Source organism: Phallusia mammillata, chromosome 5 (genome assembly GCF_965637545.1).
Source record: "Phallusia mammillata chromosome 5, kaPhaMamm4.hap1.1, whole genome shotgun sequence".
Taxonomy (NCBI): Eukaryota; Metazoa; Chordata; class Ascidiacea; order Phlebobranchia; family Ascidiidae; genus Phallusia; species Phallusia mammillata.
In genome coordinates, this window is record NC_137256.1 from 25,719,716 (window position 1) to 25,745,322 (window position 25,607).

The 25,607-nt window shown below is 37.1% G+C and overlaps 1 protein-coding gene across 1 annotated transcript; it reads left to right on the forward strand.

Moving 5' to 3' along the window:
- The first annotated feature begins 504 nt into the window (after positions 1–504).
- LOC145228713 (zinc finger protein castor homolog 1-like) lies at positions 505–24,754 on the forward strand. The gene is made up of 37 exons (XM_080093958.1): positions 505–564; positions 2,124–2,249; positions 3,314–3,449; positions 4,869–5,004; positions 5,091–5,140; positions 5,449–5,515; positions 5,874–5,991; positions 6,543–6,613; positions 7,004–7,101; positions 7,428–7,496; positions 7,693–7,783; positions 7,974–8,138; positions 9,950–10,122; positions 10,564–10,689; positions 11,010–11,161; positions 11,454–11,711; positions 12,120–12,239; positions 12,650–12,797; positions 13,262–13,331; positions 13,573–13,738; positions 14,243–14,313; positions 14,391–14,440; positions 16,435–16,557; positions 17,039–17,569; positions 17,756–17,866; positions 18,215–18,302; positions 18,629–18,800; positions 19,332–19,472; positions 19,949–20,076; positions 20,238–20,343; positions 20,419–20,598; positions 21,198–21,300; positions 21,711–21,848; positions 22,007–22,213; positions 22,508–22,633; positions 22,921–23,055; positions 23,143–24,754. Exons 2-37 carry the CDS (start codon positions 2,150–2,152, stop codon positions 23,489–23,491), a joined length of 5,073 nt encoding a protein of 1,690 aa, XP_079950084.1. The 5' UTR covers positions 505–564; positions 2,124–2,149; the 3' UTR covers positions 23,492–24,754.
- The last annotated feature ends 853 nt before the right edge of the window (positions 24,755–25,607 follow it).

A 25,607-nucleotide genomic window follows, 5' to 3' on the forward strand; every position in this document is an offset into this window, starting at 1 on the left:
GAAAATTGTGTTTACCTTGAATGACAATATCAAGGTCAAAGCATGGAATTAAATGGAAAGTATTTTTTCTGTTGTAATTATATGACAATAATGATGCAAAAAAAGCTTTTCTGAAAGTTTTCTCTTTAAGAATCTAAAAATAACCGAAACATCTGTTTACCATAAATTTGCACAAACACACGTGTGGGGACCCATTCGTATTTGCTTGCAAAAACAATCATATGTGTAGATCAAATGATGTGTATAGTAAGTTGGTAAATAGGATATAAAATATATAAAATGGAAGTATATTAGAAAGCCACCTGTCTAGTGTTTTGTGGTCTTTGGTATTCGAGCCTAAAATTTTTATTGGTGGTTAGTATTTGAGCTGGCGGTAAAATATAATGCTTTAGCTTGTTTCAAAACAAGTTTATTAAGATTCCCAGCCATTTTAGTCAGTACCATAATGTATAGCAATGCATTTCAACCCACTTAAAACTTGTGTTCTTTTCCCAGGGGTCTACATTCTGCAACCACAGGGTTTTAGTGATGATGAAGGGATCGAAAGTTCAGCAAGTAAACAAGGTAATGCTTGAAATGCTTGGTGTACAACTCAATGAACAATTTCTGTGTAAGACTTCCCCTCTAAAGATACAATCAGTTTTAAACACTGTTAACAAATTAAATAAATAAACTAAAATGTTTCAACAGGCCGTAGCTTGTTTTTCAACAATGAAATGATTCAAGCTGGGTAAAATGCTGAAAAAGGCAATTGCTTTACAGTTGTGTTAAATATTTGAGGAAATTATATGTCAAAGTAAACCTTGTGTCAAAATTAGGGTTCCTTCCCGGGAATGTCTCGACGGGAAATTTCCGGGATTTCCCGGCAAAGTTCAATCCTGAATCCCGGGAAATTTGTATTGAATTTCCGGGAAACAGACAATTAAGCAAAAACGTGTTAATTTTGTGAAAAAATACCGTAAATGTTCAAATTTCTGCTAACTGTTACCAAAATAGGGCGTTTTGTAATTTTAATCACAAAGTAAGTAAGCGTTTTTATATGAGGTGGTAAACTATTTTTGCGAAATGTGCTACCTAGCGGTACTAAAAATAACGAATTTATTTTTCGTAATTTCCGAATCTTGTTAACGTTAAAGAAGCTTGCAAATATAGTTTTATTCGACAAAATCATGACTAATCACTAATTAGATGCCCCTAGCGAAAATGAACTAATTTTAGCGATTGTAATGACATAATTATTCACGAAAAAATAGGCACTTTTTCGGTCGGGAATTCCCGGGAAATGAAAAAAATATTTCCCGATTCCCGGGAATGAAAAAATCCGGTAAATAGAGGAACCCTAGTCAAAATCCTCCGATTGTGCAACAGAAATCATCTGAACGAGTCTAATTTAGCGCTGAAATATTTTTCAATACAACTTCATCTAGTTTTCTATGAAATCATAGTATTTTAGCTACTGTGGTGATATTTTTTAAGGATATATTGACAACAATGAATGAATTTTCATCTGCTGCCAAACCACGCAAATTAATTTTCAAAATTTAATTAAAATCTGTAACTGATATTTGGTTAAAGGCCCCATTGTACTTAGTGCATCTTTTGTTCCTCATTTATTTCAATCTTTATTCTTTGTTGTGAAAACAAACACAGCTTCAATGTATTTCAGTTTGCCTCATTTAAATTTGCTCAAGATAGCAAAGAAAATATTTTGAGTACAAAAAGTAGGAAGTCAACTAAGAGGGCATTGTGATGTCATATTAGTTCCAATACATATTGGTTTTGATAAAGTTGTGCACCAAATACTGACTTTACTTCTGTCGTTAACAAACTGCTATTAAATAGTCATGGCTTTAGAATTATATTTGTCATTTTGGACTTGGGACAAATAATTTCTTACCATATACCAATCATTTTTTTTACCATAAACCAATTATTTTTTTACCATATACCAATATTTTTTTTACCATATACCAATCATTTTTTTACCATATACCAATCATTTTTGTACCATATACCAATCATTTAAAATGCTATCATATAGGCTAAACCAAGTTCCATGCTGCATCATGTACAAGAGAACATGCTTCAGTATTTTTTGTTTTATCTCTAACACTGTTTTACAGATGATGATCGTTCCGAGCAAAAAAGAATGAGAGATTTTGAAAACAACACATCTGACGGTGAAATCCCTAACCCGAAAGTGAAGCCCTGCCTCGATTTGTCCGTGAAGCGACAAAAAACTGATGAAGGTAACATGTTTGTTCTGCTTTTTAGATTTACAAACACATTGTTTGTTTTGTTGGAGTTTATGAAAGTTTTATTGGCACAAAAAATTAAAAATAATATATAATTATTACATTAGAATATAATTAGAAATATTATTATGTCATAATTAATATGACCTTTTAAAAAAATTTAATCACATCCCTAGTTAATATTGTTGATAATGAAGAAAAACCTGAAAAAAAAACATTTGTGTTTTGTCCAACTGGCAATCATTAATCTTTTGCCCTGGAAATGAATCATTTATTTTGTTAATCAGCCCGTGTGATATTGTGTTGTTCTAATCTTCCACCAAATACTTTGGCTTCCTTTGTGGGGTGTGTGGGTTTTCAACACACAAGCGATAAACGAACTCATGTTTTGGAAGCTTGAAGTTAGGAAGTAGCCGTCAAACATTTCTATAAAACTCTAAAAGTTTGTTTCCCTGCTCTAAGGAGCGGCTGTCTGCTGGCAAGTGAATAAGCCACAAGATGCTCCTTGACATAATATGAAGGTTTAATTTTCTTGTTTAATTTTTGTTGCCCTGTTATTAAACCATGCAAAAACCTTGAAACTATAATAAATATGTTTTATTTAAATTTAATGTTTTATAAAAGCAAGCATGTACTAAACTGTAAAACGAGAACCTTGGGATAAAACAAGCAAAATATCCAACATTATTGACATTGTGCTGAAAACAAATTTGAGGAAATTGCTGTCCAGAAGCAAATAGCTCATGTACATGTTTATTTGAATTAAACACAAACTATACAAGGTGGCAAATTACACAAATTGTTGTTTAAACTTTAACAGTCTACATTTTAAATATGGCATATACACCTTAACCTTATAGATTATATTCATTGCTGCCATAAGCATTACTAGCAAAGCTGTAGATTAACTTCCATTTAGTTCTGTTTTTCTGCTATCAATATCACTATACCCTCAAACCATTTAAGTCTAACAAATTTTCCACTTTGTATTTCATTTTTTCAATTAACAGCAGTTTTTTATGTTAAAGTTAAGCTTTTTTGTATTGTTTTTTTTGTAGAGGAGAGATCAACACAAGGTATTGAGCATGACAGTGAAGTTGACCATGAACCACAAGCATCACAAGCAGCAGCAGGACACATGAGTGATGGAAATGAGATGGACGTTGATAACAGCATTCATATCAGAATGGAAAAGTAAGTTTCACAAAAACGTGGGATAAAAAATAGTTAAAATGAAAAAAGCTATCGGCTTGTGAAGACAAAATGGTGTTTACACATTTCTTGCCTAATTTTAAACTGAATTCTGTGAATAAGTGAACGCTTATACCAAGTTTACTCGTACACACTAGAATTACTTGTATATGTGATATTCTAACATAATTCTTTTCATTAAAATTATTGCTCGCATAATGCATTGGAATTTGCCCGTGGGATTAAATTCACAAAAGAATTACAGAATTGCCATTTAATCTTATTGGCAGTTTATAGAAATGGGTCACTGGTACAGGCTGATAGTAATACAAATTATGTGCCGGGAATTTATGTAGTTTGTGCTGTCAATTTCTCTAAGTCCAATTTATATTTCTGCCTGAAAACAATATTTGATGGATTAATTAGTTTAGTTTGGTTAAAAAGTAAACTTGTTATGGGTCCCCTTCCCTGAAGGGGACGCATCTTGATTTCACTATGTTTTTTGTTTTTTTCTTTTTTTTTCTTTTTTCCGCCGTGAAGTTTGTCCATGCACTTTTGGCAACAAATCTTTGTTGGATTTGGATGAAACTTTCACAGATTGAAGATATGGTTATGTAGATGTGCCTTTTGGTTTGTTTGACTCGATAGCCCCAGTATTTACCCCACCAGCTCCCTAAAATGGGGGTAGAGTTTTAAACAATGCCCGAATTGGATGAAATTTGGACAGTTTGTTTTTTGTGCCATAATTAGGTGTCGATTGTTGTGTTTCACCCTGCAGCCCCAATATTTACCCACCAGCATTATAAAATGGGTAAACTTTTAAACAATGTTCGATTTGGTCGAAATTTGAACAGTTTGTTTTATGTGCAATAATTAGGTGTCGATTGTTGTGTTTCACCCTGCAGCCCCAATATTTACCCCACCAGCCCCCTAAAAGGGTGATTTTTAAACAATGTCCGAATGTCTGCAGACTTTTTTATCGCCCTGTTTAAACAGATAGCACCAAAACTATTCGTAGTATTTTTTTGCAAAATGCATTATTTACAACTTTGCATGTGTGGGGGACCCATGAGTTTCGGCTTGCAGAAACAACTAAGGCGATAAAAGACATTGGTTGATATGGGACCTATTAAATAAAGTGTACGTAGTGTATGTGCAATGGCAATATGTGCTGAGCCACCCTTCTAGTTCATTGATAACATTATGCTTCACTTATGGGCGAAACACATAGAGATTATTGCTTAGCAAGAACCAAAAAGCCAACTATTGAAAACAGATGACAAGAATAATGAATATGAGACAAGAAATGACTGTATCAAAATCATTTTCAAACTTTTGTGTAATTTTAAAACACAGCACTTCTTGTGAAATCAAGTATCAACTCAAATTGCATCTTAACTAAACCCAATATGTCTAATTTAGATACAGAAGATTCATGGAACTGCTAGGTCAGCAAACTCCTCTGATTGAAGCAATGACTAAAGCAGGATTAACTCATCAAGACTTGATCGCTATTAGACAAATGAAAACTATGACCAGCAATAAACCAGAATCAACTGTAAGTACCAACTTTTGCCAAACCACAGTTATTTTGAGATCCAGTGTGCTTTGTAATAACTTTGTTCAAAATATTGTTAATTTCAGATTCAAACTTCTTCTGAACATGAAACTTCTCAAGACACTCACAACACAAGGTAGAAAATAAATATTAATCCAATTTCATTGATTTTCAAGTAAAATTCTTAAGTTTTAAACTTTTTTGGCAAGAAATATGTTTTGTGAAGCAGATGTCATTTCCCTTGATTCTAATATAGACAATGTTGTTGCTAACTTTAAAATTATACCTAATCCAACAAAAAATTTAAAATAGCAATCATAGATTTCAAAAACAGGTTGCATACTTTGCGTTTTGTCACCAGATTAATATGAGCTGATTAGCAATTTAGTAAAGCTTTGTAAGCTAACAAAAAAAATTTTAGTCTATCTTTTTACATTTTTTTAGTAGCAATGCAACTTGGAACCCACCCACATCATGGAATAATACAAATGTTGATACCACAGCATACCAGGTATGTTTTTATTGTTTACTGTTTATCAAATGTAAGTGTTGAAAAGAGTGGATGTATACGCATTGAAATTGCACACATTTTACTGTTTGATTTTACTCAGTATAAATAAAAGTTTAGTTACACCTTTTAGGCATTGTTAGACGAAATATAGACTTCAGTACATTAAATGTGAACCATCGAAATGTTTAACGCCTGCATTTTGCTGATCAGATTTAATTTAAAGCTTTGTATATTCCTGTTGTTGCTTCTGTAAACTGTACAGTATTTTAACGGTGTAAATCTTCATTTGTGTGCCATTGCAGACCAGAAATTTTTGGTGCTTGATATTTTGTTTGTTGATAAAGTTTGTATGTTGCAGGCTGTCACACCACCAACATCTTCAAATCAAATCCCTCCCCTCAAACCATTTTCTTCAGCCAGTCTACCTCCAGCAGTTGCTGCAGCCTTCATGGCTTCAATCGTTTCAAGCAATGCAGGTGTGTAACTTGTAAATAAGAGAAATTCAAAGATACACTGCAAATTTATGATGTTTACTTGTAAAAAAGTTACTCAATAAAGAATACAGTACTTCACACAATATTTTGCCTTCTAACATCATGTATGTTATTTTGACCATCGCTGACTAAGCTGTTTTAGAAAATCTGTTTGAATAACCTATGTTGTCTGAGGGTGTGCAGTTGGAAAAGTGGTGTAGACTAATTCTGACATAGAAACATTACTGATTTATCAACACTAGTACTTCATGACTATCTAAAAAAAAATTTTACTTGTCGACAACAATTGACTTGTATTAGACTAAAAATTGAATGAAATAACCCATTTACTTTGGCTTACGAGCTACCATTAGCGCATTACATGACAGAAGTAGAGGAAAAATGATAATTTTTTATTATGTTAGTTCACTAAAAAAACAGGCCTTGTGTTTAAAGGAAGTGGTTCAGTACTTAACTTGCGGAAGTTGTAATTCAACTTCTAACGACTAACGACAAAACTCATTTTAACACTGATTTATGTTAAAACATTTTAGAACATGCTTCAGCTAACTCAAAAGCGGAACTTCTGCAGAAAATATTCAAAAGATCATCAGCCATTTCTCAGGTAAGCATATATGTTGCTGTTACTGAACAAGTGTTTTAATACATGCTTTTTAGCAATATATGTATATGTGTACTGAAGTAAACGTATGATATTATGTAACTTAGGAACGCAAGACACATATTTTAAGAGTAGTTTTACTAAAAACATAAATGCCAGCTATATAAAAACAGTTTAACTCATTTTGGTGAACTGTTAAATCTTTCATTAACATACGTTTCAATTGAAAAAATGTGTAAATACAAACAGAACTGTTAAAACTACTCAATAACTTGTCCAGTAAATTTCACAGTCTTAGTTTATCATCTAATGCTGACAAAATTACACATAGCGGCCCGTCATAATCTTTACAGGACCTGATCTATATCACTGTAACACTTATTATTATTTCAGGTCTCGTCCAGCTCTTGTGTGCCACCTAGTGTGAAGTATAGTGAGAATGCCGACTCGATCGACACAATAACAGCTGGAACTGTATCAAGTGGAGTCGGGTGTGTAACTTGTTTGTTTCTATTTCTTCCAGGCTACATTATCATTGACATATATTTAGGCTGAGAAATATTTTTCATCAACATTTAAATTTGTTTATAGAGCTATTCTGGCAAATCTATTTTTAGTTCGACGTTTCGACGTCCTATACATGCCGTAGTACAGTGCAACGCGCATTCAGTGTTATTTACCCTGATGAAGACGACCTGTATAGGACGTCGAAACTTCGGAATAAAAATACAATTTGCCAGAAGAGCTCTATAAACTTGATATTATGCCTGGCAACAATAACTTATATATTTAATTTTGTTTTTTTACATTTTTTTAGTTCAATCAAAAAAGGTACTCTGGATCCAACCAACTTTGACGAGGATGTATTTGACAAATATATTTCAAAGTAAGATGCTTTTTTGCATCTGTTGAAACGACTTGTTTTCTCTCAGTTTTACGCGGATAATAAGTGAAGCGAATATTTTTTTGTATTTTTAAACGTAAAATAATATTTTCCTGTGTCGGTCGTTCTACGATTCTACTATTATCAGAGAATATTTTTCACCCCAGAAGAGCATTAAAACAGTCTTATATATTTCCAGGTACACATCAAAGCACCCTTGCATGCAAGCATCTTGTCCTCATATCAACAGAGATCATTACCACTGCACTGATAGTGATTGTAACTTTCAGGTAATACACTTAACATTACAATAACATAAAAAAACAGGTTAATCCCCTGCAAGTGGGCATTGTTCATACGACTTGCTAAGTTCTTATAGAACCGTTTTCCGTAAATGTATAGCGTCTTATTTACCTATTCTTAACGTTTGTGACCCTAAAAATTCAAAATTGCTGATCTTTTTCAAACATATCTATCCAGCGCTTCACCAACAAGTCGGATGTGATTCGTCATTACAACATGCATAAGAAGAGAGATAACTCATTAGCTCATGGCTTCATGAGATTCGCACCAACAGACGATTGCTCGAGACAATTTGGTAACTGCCATTTGAACGGGAAAAGCACCCACTACCATTGCTTGCATGTAAGTTTAACTCATTACTCGCATTTTGTAACGAATTTGCGATTCAAGTTTATTGCGTCAGGTACCTAAAACTGTCCAAGGCATTGCGAGAACCTTCAAAAATCTAAAAAGTGTCAATTTTACCAATTTTAAGCAGAAACTATTTCTGTTAAACGAAAATCAACAATAATTTTGCGCTTTTGTTGCTGTGGTTATTGGTCAATCTGGCGATGCCCTATTACGAAGCTGACATGTGCAGCATACAAGGCAGGCAACGGTGCTTGTGGTTCAACTTTCGACGGGTTCGTCACTGAGCCTGTGTAGCTCAGTTGGTAGATCTTCTATCGCGAGCCTTGGAAAGACTCCTATCGTGGGTTCGAATCCCACCGCAGGCTAGCTTTTTCTAGTCTACCCTCTTGCCACATGGGAATGCTTGGGAGACCGGTTTGATTTGGTATAACGCCGTCAATGGGCCTTGTGTACTATGATAATTATGGGTCCCCACATATTGATTTTACTCAAAATGTTTGTTTGTTTTTTGTTTTTTTTTCTTATTTTTTCTTCTACCCAAAGTTTGTCCGACTCGTTTTTCCATCAAATCCTTGATGGATTTGGATGAAATTTACACAGATGGTAGATGTAGTTATGTAGATGTGCATCCCACTTTGTTTTTGTTGGTAACCCCAGTATTTACCCCGCTCGCCCCCTAAAATGGGTGTTTTTACCCCGAAGTTTGTCCGACTCGTTTTACCATCAAATGTTTGATGGATTTGGCTGAAATTTACACAGATGGTAGATATAGTTATGTAGATGTGCATCCCACTTTGTTTTGTTGATAACCCCGTTATTTACCCCGTTAGCCCCCTAAAATGGGTGAGTTTTTAAACAGTGTCAGAATTGGCTGAAATTTGGATTTCTTGTATAGTATGCCATTTATATGTGTCGATTGTTGCGTTCAACCCTGTAGTCCTAACATTTACCCCACAAGCCCCTAAAGTGTAAAACGTATTTGTATGTTACTGGTCACCACAAATGAAAGATTTCTTTGGAGCAATAGTGTTACAAGGGCAACCAGTTGTATGTTGCTCATTGGTGGGTTGCTTGGTGGTCGTTTTTGCGCCATGGCAGTTAGGGGCCTGTTAACAGCCCTATGACGTCAGAAACATCAACGGTTGTTGCTCAAAACACCTCTAGTGGTCGAAATTTTAAACATTGGCGGATTGGGCTGAAATTTTGCAGTACTATTGATTGAGTCATTGTGGTTTTTACATATTTTTTAGTTTGTGTGTCGAACCCAATTAGTTGCTCTACTAGCCCCCTAAAATGGGTCAGTTTTTTAAAACGTTAAATAGGACATACTTCAAACAATATCTGGGGTGAATCTAATTTTATAGCTTGTATTCTACATAGTATTATTATTTAAGCCCAGTGCCGATCACTGTGTTTTACCTTACATCACCCGACTTTTTCATGGTTTTGCATTATTTTCGAATTGCATTATTTTCAACTTTACATGTGTGGGGACCCATGAGTTTTTGCCTGCAGAAACGACTAAAGTTATAAAAGACAATGGCTAATATGGGACCCAATACAAAATAAGCATAGGAAATATATTTATGTTTTAAAATAGGTTATAGTGTATGTGCAAGGGCAATATGTGCTAAGCCACCCTTCTAGTTTTACTAAAGTTAGCATTTTTGTTCCATTTTGTGATAACGTCTATAATCAACTTTTTCAATGTTTTCAAACACGGCGTGTCACCAGATGGTGCTAGAGTGCGTGAATTTATTCCATCATAGAAATAAACAAACAATAAATGAATTTGTGAACAGACAAGCTGCACGAAAGTCTACACTAGCACTTCTGATGTGATGACGCACGAAAATTTCCACAAGAAGAACCAACAGTTTGTGAGCAATGGATTTGAGAGATATCGAGCCACGGAATCATGTGGAATGTCAGATTGTCCGTTTGTCAACCAACGAACAACCCACTTCCATTGCACGTGAGTTTCAAGCTGGTGTTTTAGGTTATTATTTTAAAAAGGCCGACATCCCACGGCCGTGTGCACTTATTTACTTGTACCTTAAAATACACTCGCGCGCTTCCACTTTCAAAATATAAGTAGTGGCGGACTTGCATTGAAAGTCCTGTGCAAGATATTAGTTTTCTGAAACTCATTAAAAGTGCGTTTTTGTGGACATAAAAGTAGAGTTTCTATGTTACTGGTCAAGTTTTCTGGGGTAGAGCTACTTACGTAAGAACTCACAGTTACCAGGTTTGAGAATTTCCGCTAGGTGGCGCAACAGAGAACAGAGGCCGTTTACGGTGACAATAATTGCTGAGTCAGCATGTTGCAAATTAATGTATTATTGTCACCATAAAAGCCTATATGTTTAAACTGATTGATTTGGACAACTTGTTGAACGATCGTTTTATCCCCCAGTCGTCCCGGTTGCAATTTCACTTTCAAGAACAAATGTGACATCGAGAAACATAAAGCTTACCACACCAGAGATGACGCGTACACCAGACAGGGATTTAAGAAGTTTTACAAGAACGAAGCTTGTCAGTAAGTCGTAAAATAGTAAGGATTAAATCAAGGAGAATTGTTTGAAAAGTTGTTTGAACTGAATATATCGTTGCCTTTTTTTCCTGATGAAGGCGACCTGTATAGGACGTCGAAACGTCGGAATAAAAATACATTTGCCAGAAGAGCTCTATAAACTTGATATTATGCCTGGCAGCAATAGCTTATATATTCAAAGATTGATGTTTTAAATTTGAATTCACTTGTTTATCCTCCCTAAGAAATGTTGTTTAGAGCCCTTGACCAAAAACAAGTAACATATATGAAAAACACTAAATTTTTAGTCCAAACTTTTGTTTCAGATTTCCGACATGTGCTTGGAACCGCACAGCAAACCACTTTCACTGTTTGCGGAATAATTGCGGCTTTTCATTCACGTCAACCAGCCAGATGGTGTCTCACAAGAGGAAACACGACCGACAAGATCTTATGGGATCTGACAGTCTAAGCTCAAGTAAGAAAAAATACTTCGGAACGTTTTGTTTTACATGAGAAATATTTTCCGCGCAAATCTTTGTTTTTCATCTTTCCTATCAAAACAGTTTGTGACAAAAACCTTTTCTTGGTGCACAAAACTCTTTTCTAAGTACTTTGCACATAAGTTAGTTATTTTTTTTTCATTGCAAAGCTTTTCTTCTCTCTTTGTACATTTTTTTCTGATGGTTCTTTTCTTTACTAATTTTCGAAACTTTTGTGCCAAAAACCTTTTCTAATTTATTATTCTTCCGTTTATCTTGTCGCCATAGCAACCTCTCCAGAGCTTGTTCCTCCTCCTCCCACTCTCACTTCTCTTTCCTCCTCTTGCTCCTCCCGTCCTCTTACATCTGCTCCGTGCGCTCCACACCTCCCTCCAGCGGTGGTGCAGCAGTCCTTAGTGAGACATCAACAAGCCCCCGTGACCTTTGGACGACCCCCGTCCTATCTGGGTGTCAGGGGAAACCCCCCAACCCCGGTTTTGATGCCATCTTTTATTTACCCCTACGTCGCGTCGCGATTACTCAACCGTGAGATTTATTTTTCTTGCTTTCTATGAAACTTTTTCTTCACTGAAATCTTGTTCACATTTAAAAAGAGGACTTTTAGAAAGTTTTTCCTGAAAAACGTAATATTCGTTAAATTTACTTTTTCATCTTTTTTGTTCAAAAGCCTACTTGATAAGCTGACAGTTCACACTGTTTCGACCTTAAAGTTCTTATCAGTGCAGCTGGTGACGAGAGATCGGCCATATTGACTTGTTAGCCATCCAACGGCACTCCAGTTTGTGAGACCTTATAGGTCAAAACAGCGTGCACTGTCTGCAGCTTATCATTTATTGGCTCTATGCTTTTACATACTTGATAACATTAGGAAAAAGTTTTTTGTCGCGAGCTTTACCGACCCGGATATATTATTCCCAACGTTTCACGTTTCAGGTCCGGTTCCTTCGCTGGTTCTCGAATCCAGATCAGGTGGAAGCGCAAAGTTTGATTCTTCCATGTTGCAGGAAGCGGCAAGAAAAGTTTTAGCCTCAATTCCGACAACTGTAGCAACTGGTGGGTTTTCGTTTTACTTCTTAATGTTAATTTTCGGTAAATGTTAACAACTGTGTAACACTATACACGGATCTGTCCATAAGTTTATTGACGAATATAACAGCCTAGTAGATGTAGCCCTTCGTATCACTCATGATGGCATGAGCATTTGCCGAAACGTTTGAATAATAAAGCATGTCACTTTTTATGTACATTTACCGGATCTGTTTATAAATTTAATGATAAATTCAACGGCGCAAATAGACGTAAAAAGCGACAAGCCTTATTTGAAACGTTCAAACGTTTCGGCAAATACTCATGCCATCATCAGTGATAACAGTTCGTAAAATAATTGTTTAAAAAAGCATAAGTCATCGAGTCAAATGTCCTAAAATATAAATCTTAATTTTTATTTTTGTTCTCGTTTTCAGCTGCCCTGCCCCACACTTTATCGGGTTTCACCCCAAAAGTTGAATCTTCTAATCCTCCAGTTCCTTCATCTTTTATCCCATCGACATCTGCATCTCCTCTGCTGCCATCCAGCGGTGAAATGAAACCCGACATGTCATCAACTCCACGGTGAGTTTTCTTTCGCTCTTCCACCTTTTAAATTGTCAACTTCAAATCTCTTTGAGTGATTTTTTCGGTTGAAGTATTTTTTATCACAACTATTACTTCTACTTACAACGAATGTGCAGCATAAAAGGCAGGCAACGGTGCTTGTGATTCGACTTTTAACGAGCTCACCACCGAACCTGTGCAGCTCAGTTGGTAGAGTGTGAGTCCCGGAAAACTCCTGTCGTGGGTTCGAATCCCACCGCAGGCTAGTTTTTTCTAGCCTACGCCTTGCCATATGGTGGTGAATGCTTGGTGACCGGCTGATTCGGTATGGCGCCTTCAATGGGCCTGGCGTACTGTGATTTCTACACTTAATTGTGTATTTTACTGAATTTGGAAAAGCCTTTTTGCCCAATTGTTAGTAAACCTATTTTTTCTCGTTTTAACAACTTTTACTAACCACTAATGAATATTTTGTTTTCCAGTGATGAAGTTGTATCTCGGGGAAATATGAACCCGTACATTCTACCACCGGCATATAACGATCAAATGGAGGTAACATTCGCTATAACATATATTGGAAATTGCCCACATAAAACCCCACTGTAAATGCATCACAGAATGTATAAACGAGTATTGCATTTCCAGCAGTTTTTTTTACAAATAACCGACGTTTAGACGTTTTGTATGAGACGCCTTCATGTGATAACGGCATATCGAGAAATACAAATTTCTTATAAAGCGGCATAAACACAAAAATCATAAAATACCCATCACAGATTTTTTTCATTTTTAGACTTCAACATACAAGAGTGAAAGTCAATACGAGCAAGAAAGCAGTCAAGCAGAACGTTGTGGGCACTGGAGCGAAACGGCTAGGTCACCTGACCGCCTGCCAGCCAATCAGGAGCAAGATAGGGATAACTATGGTTCGTTTATTGATGAAAGTCATCAAAACCAGAGTAAGTGAGGTTTTGAGTTTTGCTGAACAGAGTAAATAAAAAAAAATACGGTATTGGATATCCCAGAAAAATTGCAATGTTTCAAAATATGCGTATCTTGGTAACACTATATACGGATCTGTTCATAAATTGAATGATGGCCCAAATGGACGTAAAAAGCGACATGTATTACATGCATTATTATTTAAATGCATCGGTAAATGCTCATGCCATCATCAGTGATATTAAGGGTCACATCAGTTACACCCGTTTATATAGAGTTGAGCCATATAAAAGATTGCTAAAAAGGTGCGCAGCAGCGTTGATTTGGCCGTTATTTTCATCATTAAATGGATATCTTTCAAATCGTTTTAAAACTGAAATCAAAAACATAACAACATACAGCATGCAGAAGTTTTTAATTAAATTACTTTTCAAGTCCGCATATAGTGGTTCTAATTTTTTCCAATTTTTTTGTTATGTCATATTATCCAGTCATCGGTTTAATAGCAATAATTTTTTTAGTGGAGGACCAAGCTCTTAATCTTTCATCGAAGAGCAATTCGACGTCATCAAGTGAAAAGAAACCAATGGAGGTAAAATAACTTAACATTACAACAGCAACTTAAGCTGACATTAAGACAATATTAACGCTGTGTTGCATTTGTTTCAGATTCACCAATCTGACAAACCCTCAAAAGCGGTGCTCAAGTTTTTCCGAGGGTAAGCACCTAATCTGCATATTTATGGGTCCCCTTCCTTGAAGGGGACACATCTTGATTTTACTCGATTTCTTTTTTTTTTTTTTCTTTTTTTTTCTTTTTTTTTTTTTCTTCCCTGAAGTTTGTCCACCCCATTTTGCCCTGAAATGTTTGATGGATTTGGATGAAACTTTCACAGATGGTAGATATGGTTATGTAGATGTGCCATTTGTTTTGTTTGACTCGATAGCCCCAGTGTTTACCCCACTAGCCCCCTAAAATGGGTAAATTTTGAACAATGTCCGAATTGGATGAAATTTGGACAGTTTGTTCATTGGGCCATTTTAGGGCATCGTTTGTTGTGTTTTAACCTGTAGCCCCAATATTTACCCCACTAGCCCCCTAAAATGGGTGATTTTTTAAACAATGTCCGAATTAGATGAAATTCGGACAGTTTGTTCATTGGGCCATTTTAGGGCATCGTTTGTTGTGTTTTAACCTGTAGCCCCAATATTTACCCCACTAGCCCCCTAAAATGGGTGATTTTTTAAACAATGTCCGAATTGGATGAAATTCGGACAGTTTGTTCATTGGGCCATTTTAGGGCATCGTTTGTTGTGTTTTAACCTGTAGCCCCAATATTTACCCCACTAGCCCCCTAAAATGGGTGATTTTTTAAACAATGTCCGAATTAGATGAAATTCGGACAGTTTGTTCATTGGGCCATTTTAGGGCATCGTTTGTTGTGTTTTAACCTGTAGCCCCAATATTTACCCCACTAGCCCCCTAAAATGGGTGATTTTTTAAACAATGTCCGAATTGGATGAAATTTGGACAGTTTGTTCATTGTGCCATTTTAGGGCATCGTTTGTTGTGTTTTACCCTGTAGCCCCAATATTTACCTCACTAGCCCCCTAAAATGGGTGATTTTTTAAACAATGTCCGAATTTCATGAAATTCGGACAGTTTGTTCATTGGGCCATTTTAGGGCATCGTTTGTTGTGTTTTACCCTGCAGCCACAATATTTACCCCACTAGCCCCCTAAAATGGGTGATTTTTTAAACAATGTCCGATTTGAATACAATTTGGACAGTTTTTTCATTATGCTATTTTAGGGCATCGATTATTGTGTTTCACCATGTAGCCCAATATTTACTGCTTAAGCCACCTATTGTTTATAAAACGTCCGATTTGGATGAATTTTTGATAGTTTTTTGAATTTGGCATTTGTAGCTGTCGAATATTGTGTTTCACCCTGCAGCCCTAATATTTACCCTACCAACCCCCCAAAATGGGTGAATTAATCAACAATACATTTTGACAGTTTGTATAATATGCCGTTTTGAGATGTCAGTGTTTTATGCTATTTAGGCACACAAACTTATAACAATGTCTCAATTGCATGAGATTTGGACAGTTTGTAATTTACATAACTTCTTTTTTTAAGTAACACTACCAATTACTGTGTTTGACTTTATAGCAACGTTTCTTATGGTTGTCTGTTTACAACTTTGCGGTTTTGGGGACCCATGAGTTTCTGCCTGCAGAAACAAATCAAGATTATAAAAAATGTTGGCTAATATGGGACCCAATAAAAATAAATATAGAGAATATATTACAGTTTGCAGAATAGATTGTAGTGTATATGCTATGGTAAAATGTGCTAAGCCACCCTTCTAGTTCATTTTGTCTCCTTGTATTTTGACGAAGATTTTCTCGTTAAACGCGCGCATAGAAAAATATCTGTAGCTGAGGCCTTTGATGTTTTAAAAATCAAAGTTTTCACAATGATGTCTATATTGCGATTTTAACCAAACTTAAAATCAAGTTAAATGGCAATACCTGTATTATGTTGAAATAAAAATGGCTGTAATAATGTAAAAAGATGTAAAAGATGCAAAGTGCCGCTTTTAACGAAATATTTCTGCCTCATTTTGCACAAAACGCAGAAAATGCAACTTGTTGACACACAACTTGTTTTGAAGTTTGCAAATAAAATGTTTATTTTCACACAGACTCGGTCCTGATGAATGCAACGTCGCCAACTGTGTATTCGGTTCGTGTCATCATTTTCACTGTGCTGTAGAGGATTGTTGTGCTGTGTTCACTGAAAAACATCTCGTGCTAACTCACACCACGTAAGCTGTCCAGCAAAACCTCTGTTACAATTTATTGATAAACACAACAGTTTTGTAACGCTTCAATCGAGGCTTGAAAACACTAATTTGGAACTTGGCCTTTTTACATAAAAGGAATTTTGGTATAAGCTGGAAGAAATCGCAACCGGTATAAAAATTGAATTCATTTTTGTAGGTTATCTAATATCTATATATAATGTAGATAACAGAAAAAATATATATATGTCTAATAAAACGGTGGACGACTTCAGACTTGTCAAAGTTTTCAGTCTGTAGATAACAGACGACTATTATGTCAAAAGTTTTTATTGTGCAATGATTTCTGTTCCTAAACTGAATTTTTCAACAACTATTGGTGGTAACCATAGCGACAGTATGAGGCTTAAGCCGACTTTCAACAACTTCGTTAACAAAACGGTTCAAACATTTCAAAAAACTGTTCTCAAACAAATTAGTTGCATTTTTTTAATTTTTTTCACAGATTTCACGAAAAACTGGAACAATCGGGTTTCGAACAACCAATCGCGCGCCAATTCTCCCCGGTATTTCCCGCCCAGGACGAACCCCCCCGACCTCGCTCCCCCAGCCGCGTTACAACTCCATCTAGCGGTCATTTGCCGCGCGGCGAGGGCGACACCCAGCGGAACATCGTGCTCAGTCGCGCGCAGTTCGACCAGTCACGTGACATGGGTAACCACGACAACGGCAACAACAACGGCGGTGGGGATTACCCGAATGTGAGCGCCCCTCCCCCGGTAAACATGGCGAGTTATGCCGACCATCCAGTGTACAAATACATATCGCGGATGGTGGCCGAAAAAAAGCTCGTTTACCCGACTTTGAACCCCGAACCCCGCTCAACTGGGGCTTATATGATGCTGCAGAACCCCACTCTCATGTCACAAGCGATGTCGGGCTCACAGGGTCCCTCTAGTGGCTTGGGAGGACACTTGGATTTGATGAAGAAGATGGGAGGAAGCGATGAGGAAGGTTTCATCCACATCCGACCTGGGTAAGTTTGGGATTCGATCATATTCGCAACAATTCAAAGCTGCTTGAAACTACCTTCGTGATCTTTGAAAAAACTTGATACAAGCTTAAAGTAACTATGCCGTAAAGTGTGTTAAAGTTTCCCATACCGAATGAGCTCGGTCTTAGGATCAACAAAATAACAATTCTGTGTTTATTTCTTCACCAGAATGACATGCATGCGTCGTGATTGCAAATATATGATGCAGAATCACTGGCACTGCACTCTGAACCGGTGCAGATACGTTTGCAAGTCGCTCGGCAAAGCTCAAACGCACAGGTATGTTATGTATCATGTTGTGGTGGGGTTCAATTTTTTTGTCACCCGGTTTTATCACAAAAGCCATATTTTTCAGCCGGTTCTGTTACAAAAAGTCCATTGACAGTAACCAGTAATGCTAACCGGTTCGCTGGTCTCATAAAATTTCGTGAGACGGTTCTGTACCGACTGAAACCCAGTCACCGGGTTTTTTACCTGGTTAGCTCATAGCTACAGCGAAAAAAACATAGTTTATGACGTCATTGTTTTGGGGCTCAAAAATACGTAACACAAACATAGGGCATGAAAAACGTGAACTTAAAATAAACAATATCGTAATTTTCCTGACACTTGTTTGTTTTCATCCAGACAAGCCCACGACAGTTTGGAAGCTTATGCAAAAGCGGCAAAAGAATGTTTTCGAAGCTACACAGTGAAGAAGATGTGTCCTAACCCGGTAAACTAATGTTGCGTGTTTCTGGATTTAATAAATCCATCAAATTGAAACTATGTGCTAGTGCTAAGCTGCTGTTTCATCGACTTTTATCCTCATGTTTTAGGGCCCAATTACTAAATATGTGACCCGTTTTACACACCTAAGGCTAGACTTTTGCAGCCTACGCCTTGCCATGTGGTGGTGAATGCTTGGTGACCGGCTGATTCGGTATGGCGCCTTCAATGGGCCTGGCGTACTGTGATCTATACAAGTCTAAGAGCTTTAAAACATTGTCGACGCTGTTAGTGAAATTCCAGCGAGTCGACTTAACACGAAATTGTATTCAGAGTTGCGAGTTTCGGTTGAGGGGACATTACCACTGCTTGAAACCCGGTTGTCAGTTCGTTACCATAGGAACGTCGAAACTTCCCTGGCACATGAAGAAGCATGAGAAGATTGCTAGAAGAGAGGCGAGCGGATTTAAATATTACACAAAGAAGGAGCAATGCGGAAGATATGGTGGGTTTTTATGTGGTGTAAATTTGCAAAACTAAACAGCGAAAATGTTCCCTTTAATGGTTGGGACCATATTTTAATAATTTTAATAATTTAATTCATTATTAGCTTTTTAAATGCTGCAACTTTGGAAAATAAAACGGCAAAAACATTTCCTTTTCATCAATTGAACCTCAATTAACCTTTTGTTTGTCTTCAAGAGATTAAATTATTCTTTTAAATGTTCCAATTTTGCAAAATAAAACGGCGAAAATCTTTCCTTTATTGCTTAGTGTGGTTGGGACCTTGTTTTAATAATTGTAACAATTAAACTACACCTTTTGGTTGTCTTCAAGAGATAAAACAATTTGTTAGCTATCTCAAATTGTAACTTATACATTGTTTTTTAAGCAAATTGAAGATTTAAAAAGTTACGTGGTGAACTATTGGTTTTTGGTTTTTACCACATTCCGCACTTAGACACATTATACCTAAGCGATGTACTTTGTTTGAAAAGTATTTTATTTTAGCAAACTGTACATATTTGTTTCGTAGATTGCAAGTACAACGGATTGTTCAGTCATTATCACTGCATAAGAGCCGGTTGTGCTTTTGCTTTCCAATATAAACATCAGATGTCAACTCACGTGAGAAAACATCTGCGCAGAATGTTGGGGAGGAGTTACAACGGAATGGGTGAGATACAGAAATAAACAATTGCACAGAAACATACAAAACAACATGTTTAATCGGAAACAGCACGTGTTTAATCGAAACATGAAAAAAGTTTCTACGTATACACACACAAAACTTGCACCAAAATGTCACACACACACACACTTACAAAAACATACAAACATACAGTAAGAAACAACAGAAGAAACAGTTTGCATGTGTGCTCGCAATATATAATTCATTGCTCTGAAGAAGCTTTACAGTTCTGGTGGGCAAACCGTCAGCAAAAATACAAGTTCTCGAACAACAACTAATATTTTGTTTAGCATTACACCAGTTGAACGACAAATTCGATAATCATACGAAACGCTAGTTCGGTATTTTCCAGAAAGAAACAATTCTGTAAAACATCTTGCACAAACAAACACAAAACATTATCGTCAAAGTCCGGCAAGTAAGACACGAAAAGAGTTTTAAGATTTCTATTATTATTGCAGATATGACGTCAGACACGACTGACATCGACCACAGCAACGTCGATTCCGGCGACGACTCTCTACCGCTGATAGTGGACGAAGCGGACGAGATCGAGCAGCGTCCAGGCGTTGCCATGGATACGAGCCAGGTACTGACAAAACAAATAGAAAATCTTTGCCTGAAAATTATCACGAAAAATTCAACAACACAAAACGGCGTCTGATATGCTTGACACTAATACAAAAGTTCCATCACAAAATCTTGTTAAAAGTTGAAAATATTACTTCAACAATTTTTTTTTCTTTACAGGCGACTGCATCATCAGTGACGCCATCGTCGTTTCTACAGAAACCGTCGAATTTCATGCATGAGTTGAGCCGACCGCAGATAGCGATGTTGGAGCAAATATCGAAAGGTTCGGGGTCGAAATATTTCACTTATTTCGCTTCGACCGAGACGAGCTCGCTCACCACAAACCTTTCAATTACAGGGAGGCAATCTTTGGCGCCAACTAGCGGAGATATGGGTTCCCCCCGACCTGTGACGAGTCTTCACTCTACGTCACTTCCTGCCCAACTTGAAAGCAACGATCTTTCGTCGGATGAGGGGGTGCTGGATTTACGAGCAAATTATCCCGACACCGATTCAAACAGCAACGAATCCAACTCGAGTGAGTTTTGAGCGATAAGTTTTCTATGAATAACATGAATTCTATGAATTTATTTCTATGTTTTCTATGAATAACATGTTGTAGCGATTAAACTAAGAAGCTAAGAATCCCGTTTCCCGTCGTAATTCATAAAAGCATTTTTATCCCTGATAACACGCAATTATCGTTTTATTGCCATTGCATTAATGGTGACAGAAGCGATTGTTGAAACGTCCATAATATATTGTATTCATTACTAAGTATTACTTCGTACATCGAATATTTTGTACAATAGCAACATAACATATTTTACACACACACGTTCTCTGGCAGTTTTGTTTTGACCAAGCTACTTTTTAGGTCCGTGTATATTGTAGCCAGCACTTTGAGCTGTTTTAAAAAATATTTTGAACGCCCCAGACGAACCGTTGGTACCAAGCAATTGAAGTATTGCGGTGAACCTTGCTCTAATCCGACGTTTTAAGTGCCGTTTTCGCATTTAATCTTAGTATTTCAAGTTTAAATATATGACAGAATTATTGTTGAAACGTTTTGTTCCATTCCAACACATTCTCTTGTGTTTTTCTGATCTAAACAAAACTGTTTGAATGGAATTTTAGAATTCTCGAACGACATGCCGTCGACAAACGGTGATTCCCCTGAGAAGATACCGGAAGAGGAGGGGAGTTCGTTTCATTTTTCTGACCCGGAAGTTGTCAACAGGTGAGGAGAAGTTTCTCACTGACTTGTTTCGCAACCTGAACTTTTTTCTGCCGGTTTCGTTTTGATGCAAAACAGTTTAAATGTCAGGAGTTTAAAGCGAGCAAAAAAGTTTCCCAAAATTTTCACATAAACACGAAACCCAGAGAAATAGTTGATATTCTCATTGGAATATTTTGTTGACAAAATAGCAAAAGAAAACGTGGAGTAAAAACTTGATGACACAAAACGTATTTCTTATTGAAAAGTCAAGCGATTTTTGTTTTTCGGTTTATTTATTCAAAAACTAGGCTTTCCCGAAATGTAAAAAAATCTTGTTAAATGTTACGTCACTATTTGCGATCATTGCGCCATAGTAGTATGACGTAACAGTTGAAATTCTCAAATAAAGTGAAATAATTTTTGTTGAGCAGATTCGTTCCGAAACCGAACGACGAGAATCCATCGATGTTCGCCAAATTCCGAATCAATAATGACGTCATAGAAGGATTTCGAAGGTTCGAGTCTTCGGAGAACTGTGGCGACACCCAGTGTCCGCATGTGTTTAAAGTACGTCATATTTCATTCATAGAAATCGTTGTCATGTAAATAAGTATTTATTCAACATAAAAAATGTGGGTAGTGAGGGTAAAACCCTTTTCACAGAATTCAAATATAATTGAGAATATATCCTCCTTTCTGGTGATAAAAGCATGCTATAATCTATAAATTCGCATTATCACTGCACGAGGGACGGATGCATGTACAGATTCACAGGTCGCACTCACATGTTCAAACATCAGCAGCATCATGAACGTGTGGCCGGGTTGGTGAGGGACGACTTCAAGCGGTTCAAGACAACACAGGATTGTGAAGTAGATGGTTGCCAGTACAGAAGCACCAGCACACATTTCCACTGTCTCAGATGCCAGTTTAAGTGAGTTCATTCCGCAGTCGATATTTTGCTACCAACGAGCCTTTAGATTTGCAAGAGGCTGGGGGGAATTCTAATTTATGGTCGTGTTTCGCTGCACGAAGTTCGTTAGGAAACCCGCTTTAATCGCTTGCAAAGTCGTGCATGTAACAAGCGCTATGGTTGGCTGCACAAAGCCCGTTAAGAAACCCGTTTTAAGCTTGCAAAGTCCTTGTAACAAGCGCTATGGTGGACTTAAATCGTTTTTATTAGAATTTTTATTTTGCTTGGAACAAAATTTGTATTGTGACGTGACAGGTGTACAGACAGCGCGAAAGTTGGAACCCATCGACGTCAACACGCTAAAGCTGATACACTTGAACAATCCGGTTTCGAGAGATTCAGAGGGAAGGAGGATTGTATGCGGGACACGTGCAAGTACAGGTAACAATCACCATCTGTGATGTCATAAAACGGAGGAAATTCTGTATGAAAGCATCAAGCTAATAAATGATAAGTAACAGCAAACGGTGAAAACTTTTTCAACCTACAAGGTTTCATGCAAAAGTAGTTTTCTGGCAGAAGAGCATGTTTCTAAAATACCACAACATGGTCCTATCGGGTCGGTTTTAATCCCAGCTTTAATTTTGGTCGATTGTATCAGTTGGCGGTCAATTACGTCACAATAATATGACGTTGAAACTGTGAAATAATAATTTAAATTCCGACAGACACAGAAATACTTCCCACTTTCACTGTCTCCAACCGGGCTGTACTTATTCGGTGGTCGGTCTGTCCGGCATAGAACAACACGCCAACAAACATAAGAGAGGAATTCTACTCGCTCAAGTCTGCACAAAAGCCGGGTACGTCATCGCCATGTTACGTCATATTGCTATGGAAACAAGCACGGTTAGAGAAAAATATCGCAACTTTTGATGTTTTTTTCGCAGACAAGACATTGAATACAGCAACATGTCACAAGCCCGAATTCCGCTGAATCATGCTGACTCAGCATTTAGCGCCCCCACCTCAAGCGGTGCCTACCCACAATTCAACGCAGAGTCGTACGCTCGAGTGAGCACTCATAGTAGCCCCGTTCCGGATGAACGAGCATCGCCACAGTTCAATGCTTCTGCCGTTGTGACGCAGCAGTTTAATCCTAGTCTCATGCAAGGAAACGCAGCCTCTAGTGTGGCGATGGATCTCTCTGATTCGCTCAATCTGTCTGTCAATCAAAATCACCAGGGCGGGGTTACAAGCGTGATGACCGGTTACCATGCAGGCATTGGACTTTCCTAACTTTCCTAGTTTTTATTTTTCCCCTAGATTAAATCGTTTTTCTCCCGTGAAAGATTTTTGCGCTTGTTATAATTTGGTGGTTAGAGTTTTATCGTTGTTGGATCGAGTTTCTTTTCACTTTATAGCGACTTGCCTCCCGCTTCTTGTGGCGAATTCTTTTATCCAAGGCATCTTGCCCCAAACTTTGCGTATTTTATCGCAAAGCGCTTGTTTATGCAAAAGCCCGCAGCTTTTAGCTTTTATGCAGCATGCTATTGACCGCGAGTAACCTCGACGGCGGTGAACTCTTCTGTACGGGGTCAACGACCTTCTGTAACCTTTTATCAGCTCGTTTTTAGCATCGAATAAACAGCAGCCTGTTTTTTTTTGCGCAACATCCTTCTATGAAGTCATAGTGTTCGATTGAAAGCCATAATCTGTACATTGTTGTGTCAAAAACAATGCTCTGTGTGACGTTACAACGGCATCCTGCCTACCGTGCTCGTTTTTTGTTTATTTATTTAATTACTTCGTACTTTTGTAGTGTGCAGCATGTAACTGTGTTCGTCACGTACTTCTGTTTTTTTACTGGGGACCTGTTTTTGGCGGGAACCTCTGTGATTGGTCGAATTTTTAACCAATCGAGATCACGATACAGTCGCTCAGGTGCGCAGCATAGTGTCCATACTGTGAACAATAAAACCGTTCGAACACCTGCTAATGACCTTTATGACGTCAGCAAACGAATAAACGCCGATTGTGAACACGAAGTGAAATTTCCTTGTATTTATTATGATCACAATTTTTTTGCATGTATTTTTTGTTTGTGATTCTTTTCAACCAAAAACTTGTTCTTGTCGATATATGACGTCATCGATCAGGTACGTGTTTATGACGTCATGTGTGTGACGTCATGGACCGTGTTCCATCTTCAAAGATATAAATCCTTTTTTATCCGACTCGAGTGCTTCATCAACCCCTGCGTGCTACGTAATACATTAATGACGTACTCGCATTATGACGTCTGGCTGTGACGTAACAAACTGTGTAGTGTGACGTTTTATCGCGTGTGTACCCATAGTAATAATATATCAATATTTAGCGGCTGTACTTTTTGGATTGTTGTCGTTGTTTTCACTTTGGTTGGTGCCTCTTAGTAGAGGGAGTTGACTCGATCGTTGTGTGTCTAGCGAACAAATTCTGGATTCGTGCATTTTCTCTATGCATATGTACATAAACAACATATTGGTCACTCCGGCAATAAAATGCATGCGTGATTGGGAATTGGTTTGAGTAAAGTGATTTATAGATTGGGTGATACAGGCTAATATCAAGAACGTTTGTCAAATATGGCAACTAAGAAACCGCACTGGTGTTTTCCGTGTACGCTGTTTTATTTGGTGAACAGAACTTACGGGTTCAACCACCGTTGTAGGTGACCGCCTGTCTTATAAAACATACCTAATACATTGTAAGCATCACTCAAATAACCGAAAAAGTGACTCGATAATTGTGGTTGTGGTCAATCGCATAAATTGCTAGTTGCACTTAAACAAATGCAGATGTAAGCCTAAGATCAACGATCAATGTTATATTTTTACCATTTTGATTGAACGTGATTTAAAGGTGAGGTAGGAGGCAAAACCTGTGAAAATTGAACATTTCAGCAACAAGCCACTCAAAATCGGGTAACTAAAAACATTGTTAGGCTTAAAACAGGAAAAATCGTAAGCCTATACTATATTCAAATACTGTTTTCTTTTAAGCGGTATGTAGAAATCTGAGTCAAACAGAAAATGAACGATACAGATTGAATTTACCAAATATATCAATACCGTAAAGTTATTTTTTATCGTTGCATTTATATTATTTATTCATGCACTCTATTTTTTACGAAATCATCTGTCTTTTTTTTAGTGATTGCGTTGACCTTATCTTCGTCTTTTTTTATCACTGCATTAATAGTTTGCTTCGTTTTTAAGATTTTCCGCATTTTATTGATGTCTTACAGCCATTGTTGTGTCTGTTTACGATACAGTAATCAAACAACATTTGCAAACACACAAAAAAACAATCTGTTTAGTCCATGTTTTTGCAAAAGTAACATTGGGCCGTTGTTTAAAGCTTGAAGTAAACT